The sequence below is a fragment of the Dreissena polymorpha genome, chromosome 7 (genome assembly GCF_020536995.1).
Source record: "Dreissena polymorpha isolate Duluth1 chromosome 7, UMN_Dpol_1.0, whole genome shotgun sequence".
In the NCBI taxonomy this organism is placed as follows: Eukaryota; Metazoa; Mollusca; class Bivalvia; order Myida; family Dreissenidae; genus Dreissena; species Dreissena polymorpha.
Window position 1 is genome coordinate 77,405,841 of NC_068361.1, and position 21,087 is coordinate 77,426,927.

At 36.6% G+C, this 21,087-nt stretch overlaps 3 protein-coding genes across 5 annotated transcripts in view; 1 reads left to right on the forward strand and 2 right to left on the reverse strand.

Moving 5' to 3' along the window:
* LOC127836919 (uncharacterized) overlaps window positions 1–21,087 on the forward strand; it is a 74,736-nt gene that overhangs the window by 24,490 nt on the left and 29,159 nt on the right. The window lies entirely within an intron of this gene.
* LOC127836917 (sacsin-like) overlaps window positions 1–21,087 on the reverse strand; it is a 92,556-nt gene that overhangs the window by 14,674 nt on the left and 56,795 nt on the right. The window lies entirely within an intron of this gene.
* LOC127836918 (sacsin-like) overlaps window positions 1–21,087 on the reverse strand; it is a 31,433-nt gene that overhangs the window by 297 nt on the left and 10,049 nt on the right. The window contains exons 4-9 of the mRNA XM_052363562.1: window positions 19,498–19,551; window positions 18,323–18,444; window positions 17,950–18,066; window positions 12,666–12,813; window positions 10,772–12,307; window positions 127–4,067 (exon numbers count right to left, since the gene is read on the reverse strand). Of these exons, the coding sequence (XP_052219522.1) occupies window positions 127–4,067; window positions 10,772–12,307; window positions 12,666–12,813; window positions 17,950–18,066; window positions 18,323–18,444; window positions 19,498–19,501 (5,868 nt within the window). The 5' untranslated portion in view covers window positions 19,502–19,551. The remainder of the gene's footprint in view (window positions 1–126; window positions 4,068–10,771; window positions 12,308–12,665; window positions 12,814–17,949; window positions 18,067–18,322; window positions 18,445–19,497; window positions 19,552–21,087) is intronic.

Sequence of the window (21,087 nt, forward strand, 5' to 3'; positions counted from 1 at the left end):
CCGTTCATCGGTGTCAAAAAACATCTTTGCAAGTTGCGATTCCGGATGGACGAGGTCTAAAACTGATCGTAATCTACCAAATGGTTGGGTTGTTATGCAAGCAATAGTTTTAAAACATTGTTTAACCTTTTCATCGGCTTCCATTATTGTCCAGGCGAGCAAGTTGTTGCGAACAGTTTCTTTATTCGTCCAATATGGATCACTGATGTGATGAAGGAAGTGGACTAATGCGTCGGTCTTGGAAATAAATGCACGCTCGACAATGGGGGCTTTGTCTTTGTTAAATAAACGCAGATTACTACAGACAAAGTCAGGAACATAAACAACGGTCCTATCTATTCCAAATGGTACATTCAACAAAAAGTCAAAAAATGCATGAACATGCGTAGTGAAAATCTTTTTTTCAAGAATCAGAATTTTACTGAATGGCATGTTGTTACTTTGGTCTCTGAACACTGGTTTATTCTGATCTATAACAGCTCTGTACAAGCTTGCAACAAAGGGCAACACATCCGGATTGAAATTATGAGGCCATGCACGATATGCATCTTCGTTCCTTTGACAAAAACGATTCGTTATCTGAATATGACTCAGGAGTGCTGTTACTAAAGGATCCTGAAGAAGAAATATATTCCAAGCATGAAAAATAAACTTCGATCCGCTCGTTTTGTCATCTTCATTCAGTAGGGTAAGTCTCTGCCTATCATCTGAAACTCTAAAACAACCATTGATATGAAACGACAATCCAGTTTTAATTGGCAACGGAAGGAAACAAAACATATGGCCTGTATCATAGTTTCCCTTAGTCAGTGTTTCCAATGGTTGACATGCCCAATCATGTTCCGTTTTACACAGTGTTGCAACAGCAACAAGAGGAACTGCGTCCACGTGTTTTAACTGTTTTGGTCCATTTTTTGATACCCATGTTACAAGCCACGTAACGTTTAGATCGGCTCCTGAGTAAATTCGATTAGGAAATAACGAAGCGTGTTCATAAAAAGTCTGTCTAATCTTAATAGTATGATGCTCTTCCATGCCGAAATCACATTGATTTTCATGGACTGATGCAACCTTTTTCAGAATACCAGTCTCAAGTCTAGTGCAGCATTTACCAGAATGCCTAAAGGAGTCCTTCTGTGCCATATAAACAGTCTTCATTTCAGTTGATGACGTAGCATTAGCCGATATGTGGAAAAGTTTTAATGACAATACGTTTTGACAAAATAGTAATAATTTGTCCGCCGATTTCATTAACATCACTAATAAAGATTGAACTTCACTGTGCGAATATACTGTTTTACAAATTTCACTCTGGTCTGCTTCTTGAGCTGTTCGAAGTGGAAATCGAAACAATGTTCCTTGATATGGTTCAAAAGGATCATCTAACACATTGCAACCGAACATACCCTGAAATGGCTTGAATTGATCGATGTGTCGTTTAACCAAAGTTCGTTTTGATAAAGGTATTCTTTTCCCATTAGAACGTTTCAAAGTACTATTATCATCAAGGTATTTTTCGTGCGGATCGAAAATCACCATGTCCGCACCGGATATAAAGCTTGGAATGTCAGTTATGTTGTAGACAGCATTAAAACCAAGCCCAAATTTACCAATTGTTGTTACGTCTTCAGATTTAGCAGAATTGTTAAACTTAATGATATTCCGGAGATCTTTTTCGGAAAAGACTTTATTGTTATAACACCACAAGGCACTACCTTGAAAGTCGGAGAGACTTTTGCTAAGTAATCTATCCCGGGAATCTGAATGTTTTCGCTCATCATACACGAAACAAATTTCTGTAGCACCCGCATCATCTGCATTTTGCAACAATTCTTTAGGCACAGAAAGACCGTCTGTATATCCATCACGAAGAAGTGATCGCAAACGTGTAGTAAAACTTTCATGTTGGCCCCAATGATCAAAATCCTGTGCCTCTGCTAGTGCATGTCGAGTGACAGACTTCACGCCAAGCTTTTCTGCGGTACGTAATGGTATTTGCGCATGCACATAGCAAATATTTTCACCATCGACAACATCGTTAAACCCTGTCGGGTCGTCATCATACACACATTCCGACAATCTTGCAAATTTAATCGTTTGGTCTGAGTTTGATTGTACAACCATTAATATGTTATCCGATGCCCAAGATAAGTCAATGTTGGCTTCTGCTAACCTTTCTAAAATCATCTGCGCACATTTCAAATCTGTCTTAATTTCAGCTTCGCTGACCTTGCTGTTTAAATATTTATTTTTTAGATCATGCAATACGCGTACAAGAACGTTTTCATCCTGTCGTGAGTGACATCCTAACCAGGTGAAAAACGTTTTCAATTCTTTGCAAACGTTTGATCCAAGTTCTTGTGAAAGGAAATACATGTATGGTTTTAATTGTATATCATCATCATTCTTTTGCATGATAACTTTAGAAGGGGCATGAAAATTGTTATCAGATGTCCAAACAAGTGCATTAGAAACTAATGCTTCTTTTACTATTGGAGTTGATTGCTTAGACAAAGCTTGATAGATTGTTTTGATAACTGTCAACAATTCTAGCGTCATGTCTGTTGATATGGAATACTGCTGAATGCTTTTCAAATGGAGAAGAATTTTTTCAGTAGAAGGGGATGTATTCCAATCATAGAACAACGACACTTCTGTAGAACGCGTTTTTATCAGCGGCACTGAGGAACACACCAGTTGCCAAAATTTTATTTCTTTCATATCTCCTGGGCAACATACACTACTCTTAGTAGAAAACCACTTGAGAAGCTGCGGGAAACGATTGTTCCATTCACACTCTTCTGAAGAGCAGTATACAAAGCATGACAGGTCTTTTATTTCATTCCCTAGATGTTTACCTGACCATAGTGTTTTCCTGAGTACACCTGGATTGTGTTCGATGTATTCTTGAAGAGCTTTTGCTTTATCACACATGTTATAGTCGAGTTTGGACATAGCGTCAATGGTTTTTGCAACGTCGTAGATATTTTCAGGCAGTATTTTGTCAACTCCTTTCATTCCAAGTTTGATGAATGCAGCTCTGTGTGATCGCAATTCGTATGTAGCTACCGGAAAAACATGTTCTCCGTTGAACAAACGACAAAGAAATTTGTCAAATGGGTCAAAAATTTCTGACGGTTTAACTAATTGCCCAGCAGTGTCTTTCATGAATCGCATTTCGGAGACAGGTTCAATCAGGGAAGAAAATTGTTGAATACGGGTTAGAAAGAATACCATAACATATTTATTTTCTTTCTTTGACATGTTAAACTCGGGGTCTGCTAGTTTCACGCGCATAAATTCGTGCAAAGTCAGTTTCGTACAATCTAGTTGTTTGACTATGACCTCTTCCTTTCCTCTAACTATGATACAATTATCAGGATATTCAATTTCCTTAGGGAACTTGTCTTTTTCAGATTCTTTTACAAAATGTGTGTGGGAATCAACGAAAACACATTTGTCTAATTCTTTGATAGATCTAAACAACAATAGTTTTCGTAATAAATAAACCAAATCGTCGTCGAATGAGCCAAACTGTGACAAGAAGTCAAGAAATTGAGATCTGTTTGACATCGTAGCTTTTTTGTTAAACGAGTCTATCGTTTGCTGGTCAATGGATCTTGCTTTCCTTTGCAATAGCTGTTTTACATCTTCTATCGTTGGACGCACAACGAACTCTTTTATCATTTCACACGATAACCAACTTGGCAACTGAGTTATAACTGTAATTCCAAGCAAGCATAAGCTTCGTTCAACGTCATTATCCAAGCATTTGATTCTATTGCCAGTTTGGTCAGTCTTCAAAAGTAAATCAGACTTGTGCAGAGGGACAAGTTTTATGTTATATTTTGAATCAAAGGATCCGGCTTCCAGAACTGGAAAGATTGGAACATCTAAAAACTTACGGATTCCACGGTTGGATATAGAACACCAAACAAGTCTAAGCCATTTCATTGTCAGATTTGACCTCTCAGTCATAATCAATGATGGTCCCAAATGTGACTGGAGCGTTTGTAGCAGCAATTGTTTCAAAATGGCGTCATCTAAATCCCGAATAGGGTAGTGTTCTGAATATATAAAATACACACAAGGTAAATCATAAATGCGGTAACATTGTTGCAACAAGAATTAAATTCACGTGCATGCTCAAAATAAACTTATTGTATAATATGTTTTAAATACAATTTCTTACGTTCATTTTGATCATTATTAGGTGCTGCTAATTATTGTGTGATAACGTACAGAATAAATGTGATTATTTTATCGAGATTCGTGTCATGAACCTACGAATCATTAAAGTCCATTAATACTTTTGTTTAATTTTAAAGAAGAATATCGACATTTTTTTTCCGTTAATATATATGCCATATTTTTATCAAGTTACAATGACATATCGGTGAAATCATTTACACAAAATGCCTAGAATTCTAACAAATATGTTGTGTCCGTAACACGTCTTCAATAGGATTCGAACTAACTCCAATAGCAATCGTCATTGAAGATTGTACTTAAAATCCCAGTTCGCGGAATAGCTCGTTGTTTTGCATAAAAATCGTATAGCGAAAAAAAAACTTTACATATATTCATTTAAATATATTTTTTATCGAGGTTGACATAGAAAACCTGGTCAAAATCGGTTTTGAATCGATAAAATAATATATACATGTCATAAATAAATGCAATAGGAGAAACTCATTGCAGCGTCGCGGGTTATGCAAACTTTATCTGTATTTAGTTTTCGCTAAACATTATTAGCATGTGGAAGATAAATACATAGATTTAGCAAAAACGTAGCGTTGCAACTCATTTCCGTTTGTAACAGATGTATTTGCATTTGTTCTTACCTTCTCTCCGCTAAATGCGCCCGTATCCGCAAATTTGTTTGTTAAGGTTTGATTCAACGTGTCGAATAATGAATATTAATTAGGTTCTTTTCATACGTTACCGTACTCGACCCCAAAATAAAAATCGCTATATTGTTTGTTTTTAACTGATTTCAACCGGAATTTCAGTGATATCCTCAATACAAAAACAGGTTTTCTTACGATTCTGCCGATATATAAATAGCTATGAACGGGGACTTTAAAAGAAGTTATATAAAAGATATATCGCATGCGTATAACGTTAAGTCATGTACATATAAACATGCATACGAATTTTGCTTCTAATAATTATATAACCGCACCCTCAAACAGTTTAGTTGGTACCAGCGATTTTCTTGGGATAATTTCTTAGTGCAAGTATAAATAAGATGGGGGGTGACCTTATCAGCGATAAGGCCTTTAAAGTCAGATATAAATGAGTAAAGGCATGAATTTTAATTTTTTAATGTGTTCGGAAGATCTCTGTAACTAACGGACGATGTTATAATTAACAAATTATAAATAAACGAGTGCATTTCATGGTTAGCTTTAGCTTTTTTGGGTTAATTTCTTTGTGCCAGTATAAAATGGCTATATTTACCTTATGTTCGATATGGTAGTGCAGATGATATATGATTGCATAATAAAATCAAAATTTTGTTTTTGCTCAAATTTAGCATTTTCGTTAACAAAAAACAAACTTTAATTGTGATAATATTTATGTGGCTCCACAAAATTGACCCAGCACCCGTGAATTACATGAGCATAAATTTTACGCATGGATTTTCTTATTTATTAGCATTCAGTGTTTTTTCTGCACGTTTTTAGACTTCCTGTACCCTAAGGGAAAAAATCAGGCTTTCTATCCGAACATATCTCATAACTTGCCAGACCGGAATCGAATTCGCGTGACCAATACAATTAAATGTATATACACATTTGAATATTAGCGCGTGATCGTGTTATCTTGCAGCAAACATGTCTTTCTGTGTTGTTAGAAAACATAAATGTATAACAATATTATATAAGTTTACTACATATTGGAATAATATATGCATAATTCTTATAAATTGATACCAAATTACGATCACTGATCGGACTACAAATATATTAATACAAACCCAAATCAGATTCATATTTATTGTTGAGGAAACACACATATAAGTAAAATAACGTTATAGGCATAATTATAATAATGACCTTAAAACCTTTCCATTGTTTGTTTCAACAGGTTTCGATAGATGTGAGAGAATCGTGAGTTTAACCGTTTTCGATATAACCGTATGATTTGAAAGGATAATACCGCCATATTCGCCTGCCACACATGTATATGATTATTTAAACAATTTACGACAGGTCCTACATAACTAATTTAGTATCGTTTCCGTTCTTTTGATATATACAATTTAGGGCCGCCATAAGTTATTTAGTATCTTTTCCGTTCTTTTGATATATACAATTGAGGGCCATATCTTCAATATAATATACAAACGTCTGCGATAACAGAGCTAAAAGCTATTCAGATAGATTCAAAGGAAAATCAACAGTGCATCGATACATGTTTTGTTTTTTACAAGTTGTGTTTGTCATGTAAAGTTCATAATGTGACAAGTTTAAAGAGCTGATCTATTAACTGTGGCTTTGACCGAGTGTATTAATGTTTCTTTTGAGTTGTAAATCAAAATTTTATTTAATATTCTATTCAATCAACTTGAAATATTATATGTCCACGGCAACATATCCATTTAATGGATGGACGGTTTAAATTAGTTTTGCCTGGGTTCATTTGAAAATATTAAATAGTACAGAAAGAATATATAACGCCTGAAGTATTAAACCATTGTTTTTGCACTTTGTTTCTAAAAGCGATCGTTCTTTTGGGGTTTACGAAACAAAAATGTTTTCTTATCCTATGCTTTTTTTAGTACAAGTGAGCTTTTGCTGGAAAAAAACTAAGATATTGTGTTTTTTAGATACGCATTGTGAATGTAAAGTTAAAAAATCCAAAAGAATAAGTTAAGAAAATGAAACACTCCATTCATATGAAGAACAGCTATAGAGTCTTGTCCAGGTCAACTGTTCGAAAGACATCCGTGTTTTGCAGATCTTGTATCTCGTTAACTGAATATGTTTAGACATGCTTATTTCTGTACTTCCAATCATTTCTTTAAATTGTATTTAAGCACGTTAGTATTTCTAACATAAACGATAAACGATTATTTTTTCTGGGTTATGGTCTTAAAAATATGGTTTTTACTATTGCGGGGTTGGTGGTTCCTCTGTAAGTGTTAATAACGATTCATCAATGTGCTAATAAGAATAATGTGAACATAATGTGGTAGAAAAATGTTTCCAATGTGTGTAGACAATCGAATTCATTAAATGTACATTTGTGAAAATCATTTTGGTTTAATAGTTATAGTTATAATGCCATGCATCATTTGTAGTGAAATCACTGAAATGTACATCAGAAAAGATTTATTGATAGCTGTAATAATGGCAAATAAATAGAAAACGTGAGGTTTTTTGTACTTTAAGACCTTTTTTGTTTTAATTTGTCTTGTTTTTAATGGCCTGATATGGAAAGCCAGTTGGAATGTTTACCCAGTTGACCGTTTGTTAAGGGCCAGTTGGTGTGATAATCCAGTTGGCTTGTTTTGTCAGTTGACCGAAATTTCTTCAACGCATATTTACATTGGATTGGATTATCTTTTCAGCACCTGGACAGTTCTAAAGACGTTTTAATTATTGGAGACCTTTTAAACAAAAGCTGTAAGAAGAGAGCTCGCTCGACTATTCGAGTGCTTGACAGTATAACGTAAGCCATCATGGGGAACATATTCTAAGTGGAAGAGGACCATAATTGAAACATATTGATCGCTAATGTTTTAAAGAAGTTGTACTTTATAGACGATTCTGAGTACAGGTATATTTTCTACAATCTATTGAACATTTGTAAAGACATAAAACAAACTAATAAGATTTTATTTCAAGTTTGATAGCAATAGCTTTGGTGGGATGGTTGGACGGTCAATCTAAAATGAAATAAATAAATATTTTTTGTTTAAAAAAATATTTTTGGGTGGGGGTGTGTGGGGGTGTAGAGGGGGTATAATGTGTGGGTGTGATTATCTTTCAAAAATATGAAAAAAGGGGAAACAAAATGTTGTGAGGGGGGGATTCTGGGGTGGGGCGTGGGGGATGGTTTGGGTGGAGTACAATTGTGGTATGTCAGGTAAGTAATGTTTTTTTAAAGTATGAATCAAATCTAATCATAAATAAAGAAGTAATGGCAATTTTAGCAAAATTTATTAATTTGACATTGAGAGTCAAGGTCATTCAAAGGTCAAGGTCAAATTCAACTTGCCAGGTACAGTACCCGCATGATAATAAGAAAGTATTTGAAGTTTGAAAGCAATAGCCTTGATACTTTAGAAGTAAAGTGGATCTAAAAACAAAATTTAACAAAATATTCAAAGCTACTAAGTCAAAAAAGGACCATAATTCCGTTAAAATGCCAACAAGTGTTATGCAACTTTTCCTGTACAGTCCCCTCATGATAGTTATGATAGAAAGCAATTGCTATGAGACTTTAGGAGTAAAATGGACCAAAACACAAAACTTTAACAAATGTTCAATTATCTTAGTATAAAAGGGGCCATAATTCTGTCAAAATGCCAGTCAGAGTAACAATTACTTTGCCTGCACAGTCCCCTTTTTATAGTTAGTAAGTGTACCTAAACACAAAACGTAACCAAATTTTAAATTTTCTAAGTGAAAAAAGGGCCATAATTCCTACAAAATACTTGATACAGTTGTCTGCTCTTGTTTATAGATTGGGGTCATGTTGGTTAGGAAGTATGAAAAATATAAAAGCAATATGTCAAGGGACGTAGACAATATTTGAGGTGGTACGCAAACTTTAACATTCGCACGCTCACGCTAACGCTCACGCGCACACTCACACCGACGCCGGTGTGAGTAGGATAGCTCCACTATATATATTTCATATATAATAGTCGAGCTTAAAATAAGTGTCATGTTGAATTATTAGTGCTATATTAATATTATAATAATTAACTTCTCTCTTTGTTTTATTCGAAAACCCCATCACATATAAACAACCATGCCTAATTTGTATTTGTTTAATAATAAGTTCAATGCTATGGAACATTTTATTAGTCTACATGATTCTTAACCATTTTTTAATATGTGTTGTGTCTGTAGGTTGCTCATATTGATTGTAAATTGCTTGTTGTCACTTAATTTTTACAAGCTTTAAAAGCTAAATACATGTCGTTCTTATCATTATTTAAGAATAGCTATAGGTACTAAGTTTTAATAGTTTAATACTTAATAATTTCAAACTAGGTGCACTATAGATGTTTTGAGTTATTTATAGTTGTCTTTCTTAAAGGTGACTGAACGAAGGTGCTCAAATCTGTGATATATATTTCTATCTTATTATGTCTGCCTATGTCACACAACACTATATCTCATGGGCCAAAATGAAAATATAAGTGTTTTTTCAAACGCTTTTTTGTGTCCTCTTTGATATATAATGATGGTTGTCATGGCTTCACTATCGTATTTTAATTCATGCATGTTTCTTTCTTATTTAAGCACGTGTGTGTGTGTGTGTTATACTTGTATTGTCATTTATTCTTCCATTATATATTCATGTTTTCTGTCAGTATATATTGAAATAAATCAATCAATCAATCAAGACTCAAATAAGACTCATGGACTGTATGTCTATTTTATAATGAATAAAACTTATTTAAAAAAAACGTTCTAAAATAAACAAGCATTTCAATGACGATTTTAATAATGATGATGATAAAATGATGATGATGATGATTATATTGAAGATTTCCCAGTATTTTGAGAATAGAGGATGATAAATTTACTCATAATTATAATTCAACTAACTAGCCAGCGAACCTGTTTCCTTCTTAACAAACAACCGTGAAAAGGCATTTTCCAAAATAAGGAAATCGATAAAATTCTCAATTTACGTCCGAAAATGAGCACTCACACTCAACCTTTCTGCAAAAAGGCATGTACAAGAATATTTACATGGTTTTGTGCAATTAAGAAGCAATCAATAAAACAGACCAATACTTCCAAATCTGAAAATTCCACGACGCAAATTTTCCGAATTTAAAGGTTTTGCGGGTTTTTCCCCCATTGAAGAGGTTACTTTTTCCGATTTAACCTGAAAATCGCTGCTAGCGTATTAGGCAAAGATCTGACACATTATACTTGCGTTTTATAATACGTTAACCATCTCTAGACACCGTCTATATTATAGTTTCATTTTCATGTGTGAGCAATATGAAACTGTTGACTGATAAGGTGATTTTACGAATAAGAAACTCGATCGCTAAATGTTCTTTACGTTTGAAAGCGTTTTGATGACATTTTGTTTTCCGTTTGATGGGTGCATAGTGTAATTGTTTATTGGTTTAATAAACCATGAACTATTAACTTAATTGTGGTCCAAACTCCAAATTAAAACACATCTTCTTAAACTTTAACTGTGTAGATGCGTTTTCTGGCAAGATGATCTGATTTATGAAGCGTTATTTAGCTTATTCAAAATAACAAGCAATGCTTCTTTCTTCAGTCATTATTTTATCCAAACAAAAAACTACACCATGATTTGACAACGACCTAAGCAGCTTATGAGATTGAGATTATACGCGCTGATTATGATTATAATGACCAAATTTGAAGCCTTTATAGTATTGTACGGAAAAAAGATAGATAATGACCCTGTTTACCCACAACACTGTACTGTTGTTAATATATAATAAACCCATCCATTACATGATGTAATACTCTCTTCATGTACACACATAGTGTACCATGAACGGCACTTGCATCGTCAACAATAATACACTTACTTTGTTCGCATATGAGGTGCATTGCTTCCTTTGTACATTGGTCCAGTCTTGCATACGGCATGATGAAAATTCTTTCACTGCCTTGAAACATGTTTACTTCAATCTCAGAACAAATGTATTTAGTACTTCCATTATGTTTGAAGGTGCCCCATTCTCCCGACGCCAACAATAAAAGATCAAGACCTTCCAATGTATGAATGTTTCTTTCACTTGTAAGATACGCAACGAGAGCTTGTTTATCTTTATCTGTCATGTTTTTGTAAGTCGCATTGTTCCGCAAGATATCAGCGAAATTCAATGGCGATATGTCAATGATTTGTCGTCCAAACAACAAATTCAAGGTAAGGAATACGTGCTCTGGTACAACAACTGGGAACTGTCCGCAAGAACCGATTGCCTTTCGCACCGGTGCCTTGACGAACTCAAATTTGTGAGGAAGATTTGAAAACGTGGTAAAAACCGCGTCCGAAACACGTTTCCAAGAATTAAAGTGTTCACAAAACACAATATTTTTGTCCTCAAACAACTGTAATGCGGTCATAAAAAAAAGATTCCATTTATCAAGAACTGTTTCCAAATTGGGAATCCACAAATAAACTCCATCGACCAATGACGCCTTGTTTCCATACGTATCCGCATTGCTTATGGATGTATCGAGTGCCTTCTGGAATGCTAAAGGCAGTGCCTCAGTCAATAGTTTCTTATTCCAAAGAATCTCATCACTAACGTATTGGTGATCCTGATCGTCAGTTTCCCACTTCAAATGGTGTCTGTTCTGGCTAAGTGCAAAGAAACCATTGACATGAAAGGGTAAGCCTGTAAGTTTCGATCCTTCTTTTGGAAGCGGTAAAAAGCAAAATATGTGTCCATCAACCGCAGAGAATGGCTCTATCTTCGCGGCGACACCTACACATGGACTCAAACCTAACTTCGGGCTCTGAATTAGCCTTTTAAAATCATTTGTCGCATTATGTACTATGCAATAGTTGACAACAAGCCACTTTGTTAACTTCGATGTGACTGTAGCTGTTTCTTCTTTTATCGTCATTGTAAAAACACATGACACAGCTTGCTTAGACGATGCACTCTTTACACAAGAGAAAAAAGACTGTCTGCTTGTCTGTATTTCTTTCTCATTTTGAATGTGTACTCGTAGGACGTGTTCTTCGTTTCCTGACTGTGACATTTTTAACAGCTGTAAACGGACGAGTGATTTAAGGAAGATAAGAATGCTTGATGATTCAGCACTAAGACTACCGAACAACTTTTCGACTTTACCGACATCATAAACATCCTCTGAGATTTGCGAGGCCTTTTCCCTAAGCGGAAACCAAAACATAGTTCCGCGAAAGTATCCTTTATCTACAACGGATTTATCGAATCCGTATTTTCCTCCAATCGCACGTAACAAGTCGCTCGTTTCCATGCCTTCAATTTCATGTATTTCATTTATCTTCAATTTTGCATTTACCTCATGGGCAGGTCTGTGAGGATCGATAAGAAGCATTGTGTCACCACTTATTACACACGGGTAGTCTGAAAAGCAAATGCAGTATAACACTACCTGTAGTTAAAAAGACGTATCCGCATAAAGTTCCCAATTTGTGTAATTAGAGAATGTACATAGTGTCAAGAAACATAGTTTCTCATGCAGTGATTGTGGTATTCTTTATATATATATATTATGTGTCATATCAGTCTTGTCGCATGATTAATGTTACTTTCAAATTATGCGATAAGAAATACTATTTGTTTTAAAGACAGTCGTGTTCAAAATTTAAAATTGAATTTTAAATTATTTACCTCTTTTGAAAAACGTCATCTATAAGAGGTTGTATATAAGCATATTATAACTATTTTATACAATAGTTTCAGCTACAAGTATTCAGTGTACCTGTCATATGGAAAACAGATTTGAATCCTAATCCAAATCGTCCAACTTTGAGACTGTCTTCTTCCTTGACGCTGCTGTAAATCATTCGAATTCCTCTCCAGTCTTCTTCTGTGAACTCGGCGTCGTTGAAGATACACAGGGCTGGCGCCTATATTGAAAAATATCTGAATGCACATATCAATTATGTTTCCTTGTTAAACGCGTTCTACGAGATACACTATAGCCTACTGAAAAAGAAACACATTACAATAAAACAATTAAACATCCATCCCCGACGTACATATTAAGTCAAATGTGTATTGACGGTGGACAATATGAAACATTTATATTGAATGCTTACCGTTCTGACCAACGATTAACGAAATAGACTGACCGATCGGAGCGATTAATTGTATTCCTATCAAAGTTTCCAATTATGACAAACACAAATTCCGAAAAACGTTTTGGATTCGTTATATTATTAAAAAACAAACAAAAAATAGTGTTTAATAAACCAACACGTTCGAATTGTCGTCCTTACAATCAAGAGAGTCTAGCTTAAGCTGTAGTGTTGGTCATAGAAATTACGTCACACGATATACGTCATATATTGCTTGGTTAATTGCATGAAAAATAAAAGTACGAAGAGTTGGTTCGGAAATCAATTTAAGTGAAGGAAAAACAGAAAAAAAGAACGATTTCAGATATAAACGATTATTTACAGCTGAGCTTGGCCTGACGTCTTTAATCGTCTCTAGTCGGGAGGGGGCCGATTACAGACGCCCGACCCAGCTCTGTCGTGTGTTATTTTCTAAATAAGAGCCCACTTCCTACTGAGCAAGCGTAGCAGTATTTTCGTACACGCGCTCTACCGACTGGACAAGCTAAAGCAAGCAATATAAGAGCTCTTACGACTGAGTAGTCTGCGTCTGGCGATACAAGTGCTCTACCAACCGTGCAGCTATAGCCAAAGATGCGCTCTACTGACTGAGCAGGCTTAGCAAAACAAGCTCTCTACTGATTTAGCTTGCTTAGCAATACAAGCGCTTTAACGACTGAGCAAGCTTAGCGATACAAGCGCTCTACCAACTGAGCTGACTGAGAGATACAAGCGCTCTCACGAATGAGAAGGCTGATTCTTGCACTTCAAGCGCTCTAACGACTTAGCAGGCTTATCGAAACAAGTTCTCTACCGACTAAGCAAGCTAAGAAAAATAAGCGCTATACCGAATTTGCAGGCTTAGCGATACAAACGCTCTACCGACTGGGCTGGCTTAGCGATACAAATGCTCTACCAACTGAGCTGGCTTAGCAATACAAGCGCTCAACCGACCGAGCAGTCTTAGCGATACAAGCGCTCTACCGACTAAGCATGCTTAGCGAAACAAGCGCTCTACCGACTGAGCTGGCTTAGCGATACAAGTGATCAACCGACTGAGCAGGCTAAGCGAAATAAGCGTTCTACCAACTGAGCTGGCGTAGCAATACAAGCTCTAAACCGACAAAGCTGGCTTAGCGAATCAAGCACTCTACCGACAGAACAGGCTTAGAGATACAAGCGCTCAACCGATTTAGCAGAATGAGATATCCCAGCGCTCTACCGCCTGAGCTGGCTTAGCGATAGAAGCGCTCTACTGACTGAGCAGGCTTACCGATAGAAGCGCTCTACTGACTGAGCAGGTTTAGCAATAAAAGCACTCTACCGGCTGAGCAGGCTTAGCGGCACAAGCGCTCTACTGACTGAGCAGGTTAAGCAATACAAGCGCTCTACAAGCTAAGCAGGCTTAGCGAAACAAGTGTTCTAATGACTGAACAGGCTAATGGAAACAAGCGCTGTACTTACTCAGCAGGCTTAGCAATAAAGCAATCGACCGGCTTAGCAGGCTGAGCGAAACAAGCGCTCTACAGGCTAAGCAGGCTAAGCGAAACAAGAGCTCTACCAACTAAACAGGCTTAACGAAACAAGTGCTCTACCATCTGAGCTGTCTTAGAGATACAAGCCCTCTACCGACTGAGCAGGCTAAGCAATACAAGCGCTTCACCGACAGAGCAGGCTTAGCAATGCAAACGCTCTACCGACTGAGCAGGCTTAGCAATACAAACGCTCCACTGACAGAGCAGGCTTAATGATGCAAACGCTCTTCCGACTGAGCATGGTCAGCGATACAATTGTTAAAACGAATTATCAGGCTTAGCGATACAAGTGCTCTACCGACTGAGCTGGCTTAGCGATACAAGCGCTCTACCAACTGAGCATGGTCAGCGATACAAGCGCTCAACCGACTTAGCAGGCTTAGCGACACAAGCGCTTAACCGACTGTGCAGGCTAAGCGAAACAAGCGCTATACAGACTGAGCTGGCTTAGCGATACAATTGCTCTACCGACTGAGCTGGCTTAGTGAAACAAGCGCTCTACCGACTTAGCTGGCTTAGCGATACAAGCGCTCAACCGCCTGAGCTGGCTTAGCGAAACAGGCGCTCTACCGACTGAGCTGGCTTAGCGATACAAGCTCTCTACCGATACAGCAGGCTTAGAGATACAAACTTTCAACCGACTTAGCAGGCTTAGAGAAACAAGCGCACTACTGACTGAGCTTGCTTAGCGATACAAGCCCTCAACCGACTAAGAAGGCTTAGCGATACATGTGCTCTACCAACTGAGAAGGCTTACCAATAGAAGTGCTCTACTGACTGAGCAGGCTAAGCGATACAAGCGCTCAACCGACTGAGCAGGCTTAGCGAAACAGACGCTCCAACGACTGAGAAGGCTTAGCTATACAAGCGCTCTACACATTGAGCTGGCTTAGTCTGGTGATATAAGCTTAACCAACCGAGCAAGTTAAATAATGTCATTCAATTTATCAAATATGAGCGTAAATCAAACAGTCTACTCGCTGTTTAATCTGAGTCAAGCGATACAATCACTACATCAACTGAACAAACTGAACGTGATACTCATTCAAGCGAGCTTCCAACTCAGCTAGCCGAGTCCGAGTAAACACGTGCTCTATGGACTGAGCGATCCAATTATGATTGTAATACAAGCACTCTCAACTGAGCTACCTGAACATGATTTTCCTACAAGCACTCTACAAACTGAGCTAGATGAACATGATTGTGATTCAATTGCTCTATCGACTGAGCTGGCTGAACATGATTATCAATTGCTCTACCGAATTAGCTGGCTGGAAATGAGTGTGATTCGATGGCTCTTATGACTGAGCTGGCTGAACATGAGTGTGATTCAATTGCTCTATCGACTGAGCTGGCTGAATATGATTGTGATTCAATTGCTCTATCGATTGAGCTGGCTGGACATGAGTGTGATTCAATGGCTCTACTGACTGAGCTTGCTGAACATGAGTGTGATTCAATTGCTCTATCGACTGAGCTGGCTGAACATGAGTCTAATTCAATTGCTCTATCGACTGAGCTGGCTTAATCTGATTGTGATTCAATTGCTCTACTGACTCAGCTAACTGAACATGATTGTAATTAAAATAATCTGCCGACTGAACAAGCTGAACATGATCGTAATTCAATTGCTCTACCGACTGAGCTAGCTGAACATGATTTGCATACAATAACATTACAAACTGAGCTAGATAAACATGATTGTCATGCAAGCAATCTAACTACTGAGCTAGCTAATCATTATTTTCCTATAAGCACTCTACAAACTGAGCTAGATGAACATGAATAGTCATACAAGTGCTCTAGCTCTACCAAATGAGCAAGCTGAGTCCGGCGATACAAAAAATACTTCCGGGATGAGTTTTACAGAATTGTGTTAGCTTAGAAAAATTTATCAGGAGGATTTTTTTTACAAAAATAAGGTTTAGGCGAACAAGGCGAAACAACTGTTACAAAACGATCGTATAACGGATAGGGTAAATTCAATTAATGTAATGTTGAGTGGCAACAATCATCTTACATGATTTAAGCAATAATAATATATTTGTTACCCTATATAACATATTGGACTATAACTCGAAGCAAAATGACGTCGCGAGCAGGTATTTATTCGTATCTTTCGGGAACATATTATCATATCGGCCCTCCTTGTAGGGCCGATTTAAAAAATATGTCACTGTGATATGAACCGCAACATTCGAGTCGTTTGCCCTACACTCCAGAGAGTCAAGCTTAAACTTGTGTGTTTTGTCATAGAAATTGAGTCACACAAGATATGTCAAAATATGCGATATCAATTGAATAACAATTAAAAAGTAAGGAAAGCTGGTTGGGTAATACATTTTAGTGAAGGAAAAACATAGGATGATAGCTAATGTAAACGATAACACAAGGAAGAGCTTGGCCGAACGTACATAATCGGCCCGCTAACGACACAACGAACCGAGGACTTTTGACTCTTTTGTTTGTTATTGTCTTAATATGGTTTAATCAAAAGGGCATGTGCAGTTAAATAACGATTTATTGATTTTACTAAGATAAACAAGCTTGGGCAATTGTTGGATAACATATTCGCCATGTTTTAGTTCAGCCATCCAATAAAAGAAACTGAACAAGCTATAAGTGTTACTGCCGTTGGAGAATATTCTCCGCACGACGATCAAGGGCATTTCTCGTTCGACATGAAGCACGTTAATTAACAAAACAGCACTGATTTTGAAAGTAGATATTTACAAATAATGGCTCTTGTGCTATACAATATCCCTGTTTCAGATCAATCTACATTTGTAATTTCAAATAAACACATATGCAAATGTATAAGCAAGAAATTTGGTTATAGTTCAATTCAGTTTTCCCTTATGATTTCAATTTACCCGTGAGGTGTGTGTGTGTGTGTGTGTGTGTGTTTCGAAGTTTATAAGGCCCCTCCGCGCCTGACGTGTGAACCAATGACGTTTCAAATAATTAGCACACGAAAGCTGGGATTATTTTGAATTAAAACTAAATTTTTCAGCTTTCCGGGCTAACAAGAGGAAACCCCACATATCCCATATCTGTCGACCACCACCGACACCACCGGGGCAGGGATTGAACATTGGTCGACTAGGTGTGAAGCGCATGTGCCAAATATTGCGCCAATCGGACAAGTTGAACTATTCTAGTTTCCGAGTTATGCCTCCGGAAGAAATCTGACGGCCGATCGGCCAGACGGACTATCTGAATCGGGTATACAAACTTATTCAAATACTCGATAACCCTTACAAATCTGCTGTGTGGGGAAGATTTAGTGTAATTTATAAATGGTTTAGATAATGCGAATATTTTCTTTAATCGGCTGTTGATGAAATCTAAATAAAACACAAGAAACAGTAAATGTCAAATCGTTCCTAACCTGAAAGAATTTCGTATACTCTGGAGATTCGTCCGTCAAATTTCTGTTAATCCTCCTGCTTTCCAGCATGATCTTCAACTCCGACGCACCCGCATCGTCGGCATTTTGCATCAATTCCTTAAATTCAGGAAAGCGACATTTTGAATCGATTCCTTAAACTCAGAAAAGCGACATTTAGATTCCATTCCTTAAAATCACAAGAGCGATATTCTTTTCAATTCTTATATATCGGAAACGATACATTTTAAATAAATTCCTACAAATCAGGAAATGTACAGTTACACTATAAATACATTCCGTAAAGGAGTTTACATGCGAATCATTATTGGTATCAACAAAAATTAGAAGCAATGATTCGGGTGTAGGTTCCTACTTTAAGAATCTGTCCGCCGTCCGGGTATTCCGAAAGAATGCCTCTGAGCTGTTTAATAAGTGGCGGCTGCTCCATACAGGAGAAGTCCGGCCTTCTTTTCCTTGGCCCTCCGCTCGAAGATGCTGGATAATATGAAGGCGATGTAAGGCTATGCATAGGATTGTTCACATCTCTTAATTTTTGTAATGAAAATGCATTCTTTTGAATCGGAACGTTGAAACAAACACTTTTAAAGCGTATTATAAACAAAACTAGAGCTTTGTCACAGACGTGACAAATACCCCCACATTCCGCATTGACACAGAATATTTTGCATGTTATCTTCACAAAAAACAGCGGACACCATGCTCAATGTTTAAAACGCACTAAGTGACCCCGTGACCTAGTTTTTGACCCAGCATGGCCCATGTTCGAACTTGACCTACACATCATCTAGATACAACAAGTGTGGTGAAGATCGGATGAAAACTACTTGAATTAGAGAGCGGACACCATGCTGAATGTGTAAAATGTACTATGTGACCACGTGACCTAGTTTTTGATCTGGCATGGCCCTATTTCGAACTTGGGCTTACGATCATCTAGATAAAACTACTGAACAAGTTTGATGAAGATCGGATGAACACTACTTGAATTAGAGAGCGGACACCATGCTTAATGTTTAAAACGCACTAAGTGACCCCGTGACCGAGTTTTTGACCCGGCATGACCCATATTCGAACTTGACCTAGACATCATATAGATACAATTTCTGACCAATTTGGTGAAGCTCGAATGAAAAAAACTTGAATTAGAGAGCGGACACTGTATACGGACCGACAGACAGACAGACAGACAGACCAACAAGTTCACTCATATATACCCCTCTAAACTTCGTTTGTGGGGGTATATAAATGATCCATTTAGATTACAACCAAGAATACGTTATGGTATTACACAGTAGCTGATTTGTCAAGATAAAAACAATACTTAAGACTTCTAGGGATATATGCAATTGCGACAGACCCACGTGTTTTCCGACTATTATTATGTTTTCCCTTAACAATATCAAATATAAACATGTTATGTAGTATTAACACTCATTAAATAACGTAACATGCTTATGTGTGTAACATTTTGGACGCGTAGCTCATTGCGTTAATGTACTAATACTAGTTATACTACGTTTAACCTACCCATGTTTACGAGTCCAGTGTGTGTGGAATGGTTATAAGCTCACGAAGTTTTTTCTGAAAAATAAAACAACAGTGTTAGGTTAAACTTGACATAGAAAAACTTAAAATAAGATACCTGTCGGCAAAACGCCGAGCCAAATGTTAGAAAGCTGATGCTTCATAATGCATTTGTTTCAGTGAATAGACAGTTGTTATTGTAACGAGTCATTTGTATCTTACTCTCTGTAAGCCAACAGTTGTTGTATGGCATACTTTTAGTATAGGTGCACATTTTACTGAATTGAAAACATATGATCAATGTATGGTGGGATATATGCAGGCACTTTCACGCTTGTTTTGATATGAAACCATGTGCTTTAAAATCGCGATGACAGCGATATTTCATATTTGGGGTTAGTACCAAAGACAAAAACGAAATGATTAAGATCTAACAGCTATACAAAACCACGCCGTTACAACATTTGTTTTATGACCATTGTCCATGACCGACAGGTCATTAATTCATCAGTATACACAAAATGGGTTCGAGTCACGTACGCATCAAATAAAAATATGAAAATTTTACAACAAACATATGGAATTATTGCACACGCATATTAAAGATTAGAACACACAAATATTTTGAAAATTATACCACACAAATATCAGATTTATACCACATATATATCAAAATATTGAATACATATATGAACTTTTAGAACATATATATGTAAATATCGAACATAAATATGAAATTATACAACATATATTTGTTATGCAATACATATATCGGATTTTACGATATATATATATGAATTTATACAACATATATATGCAACTATACCACACAAAAATGGAAATATAGAACATATATATTCAACTATACCACAAAAGTATGGAAACATTGAATTTTGCAACGTTTGACGCGCCATACGAATGACGCAGCAGAGGACTATGTATAAACTTAGATATGAGTATAGCGGACATTGAAAATGGAAGTATTATCGACCGTCCTTTGTCATTGATTTTGCTATTCAACCATGAACGATTAACTTAAATAGCTATTGGCAACCAATCGATCACATTGTACATGTTGTTAAATTTAAATGCTTTATAATGGGCAGATAACAGTTAAACCTTTTACCATCGATCGCTAGCTTACGTGGTTATAATAGTGAACACTTTTTATAAGAATGAAACTGAAACACTCTAAACACGGAAACGCCACGAAACCACGTTTTGAAAGCTTAAGTTATTAATTTAAATTAAAACAAAAGTGCAATTGGAAGCTAGGTCTGCATGTTAGCAACCTAACACCGAATCTCCGTCCAAACTTTAACTTTTGTGCGAGTGCCATTTCTACCTTTTAATAGCAACATTGACTAAGACCCCCAACACACCCAATATATAATACCGAGCTCGATCACCAAGCACGTTTGCTGTATACAAAGTCCCATCAGGATTGGTCGATGCGAACTAAAGTAATTTAGTTACATAACATATTACTCGAAATATAGGCATATTTTCAAGCAATACATTTCACCTATTCACTCATAAATTAATCTATTTATGTTGTTATATTTATACGGAATCGTTGAGATAAAGCAATTA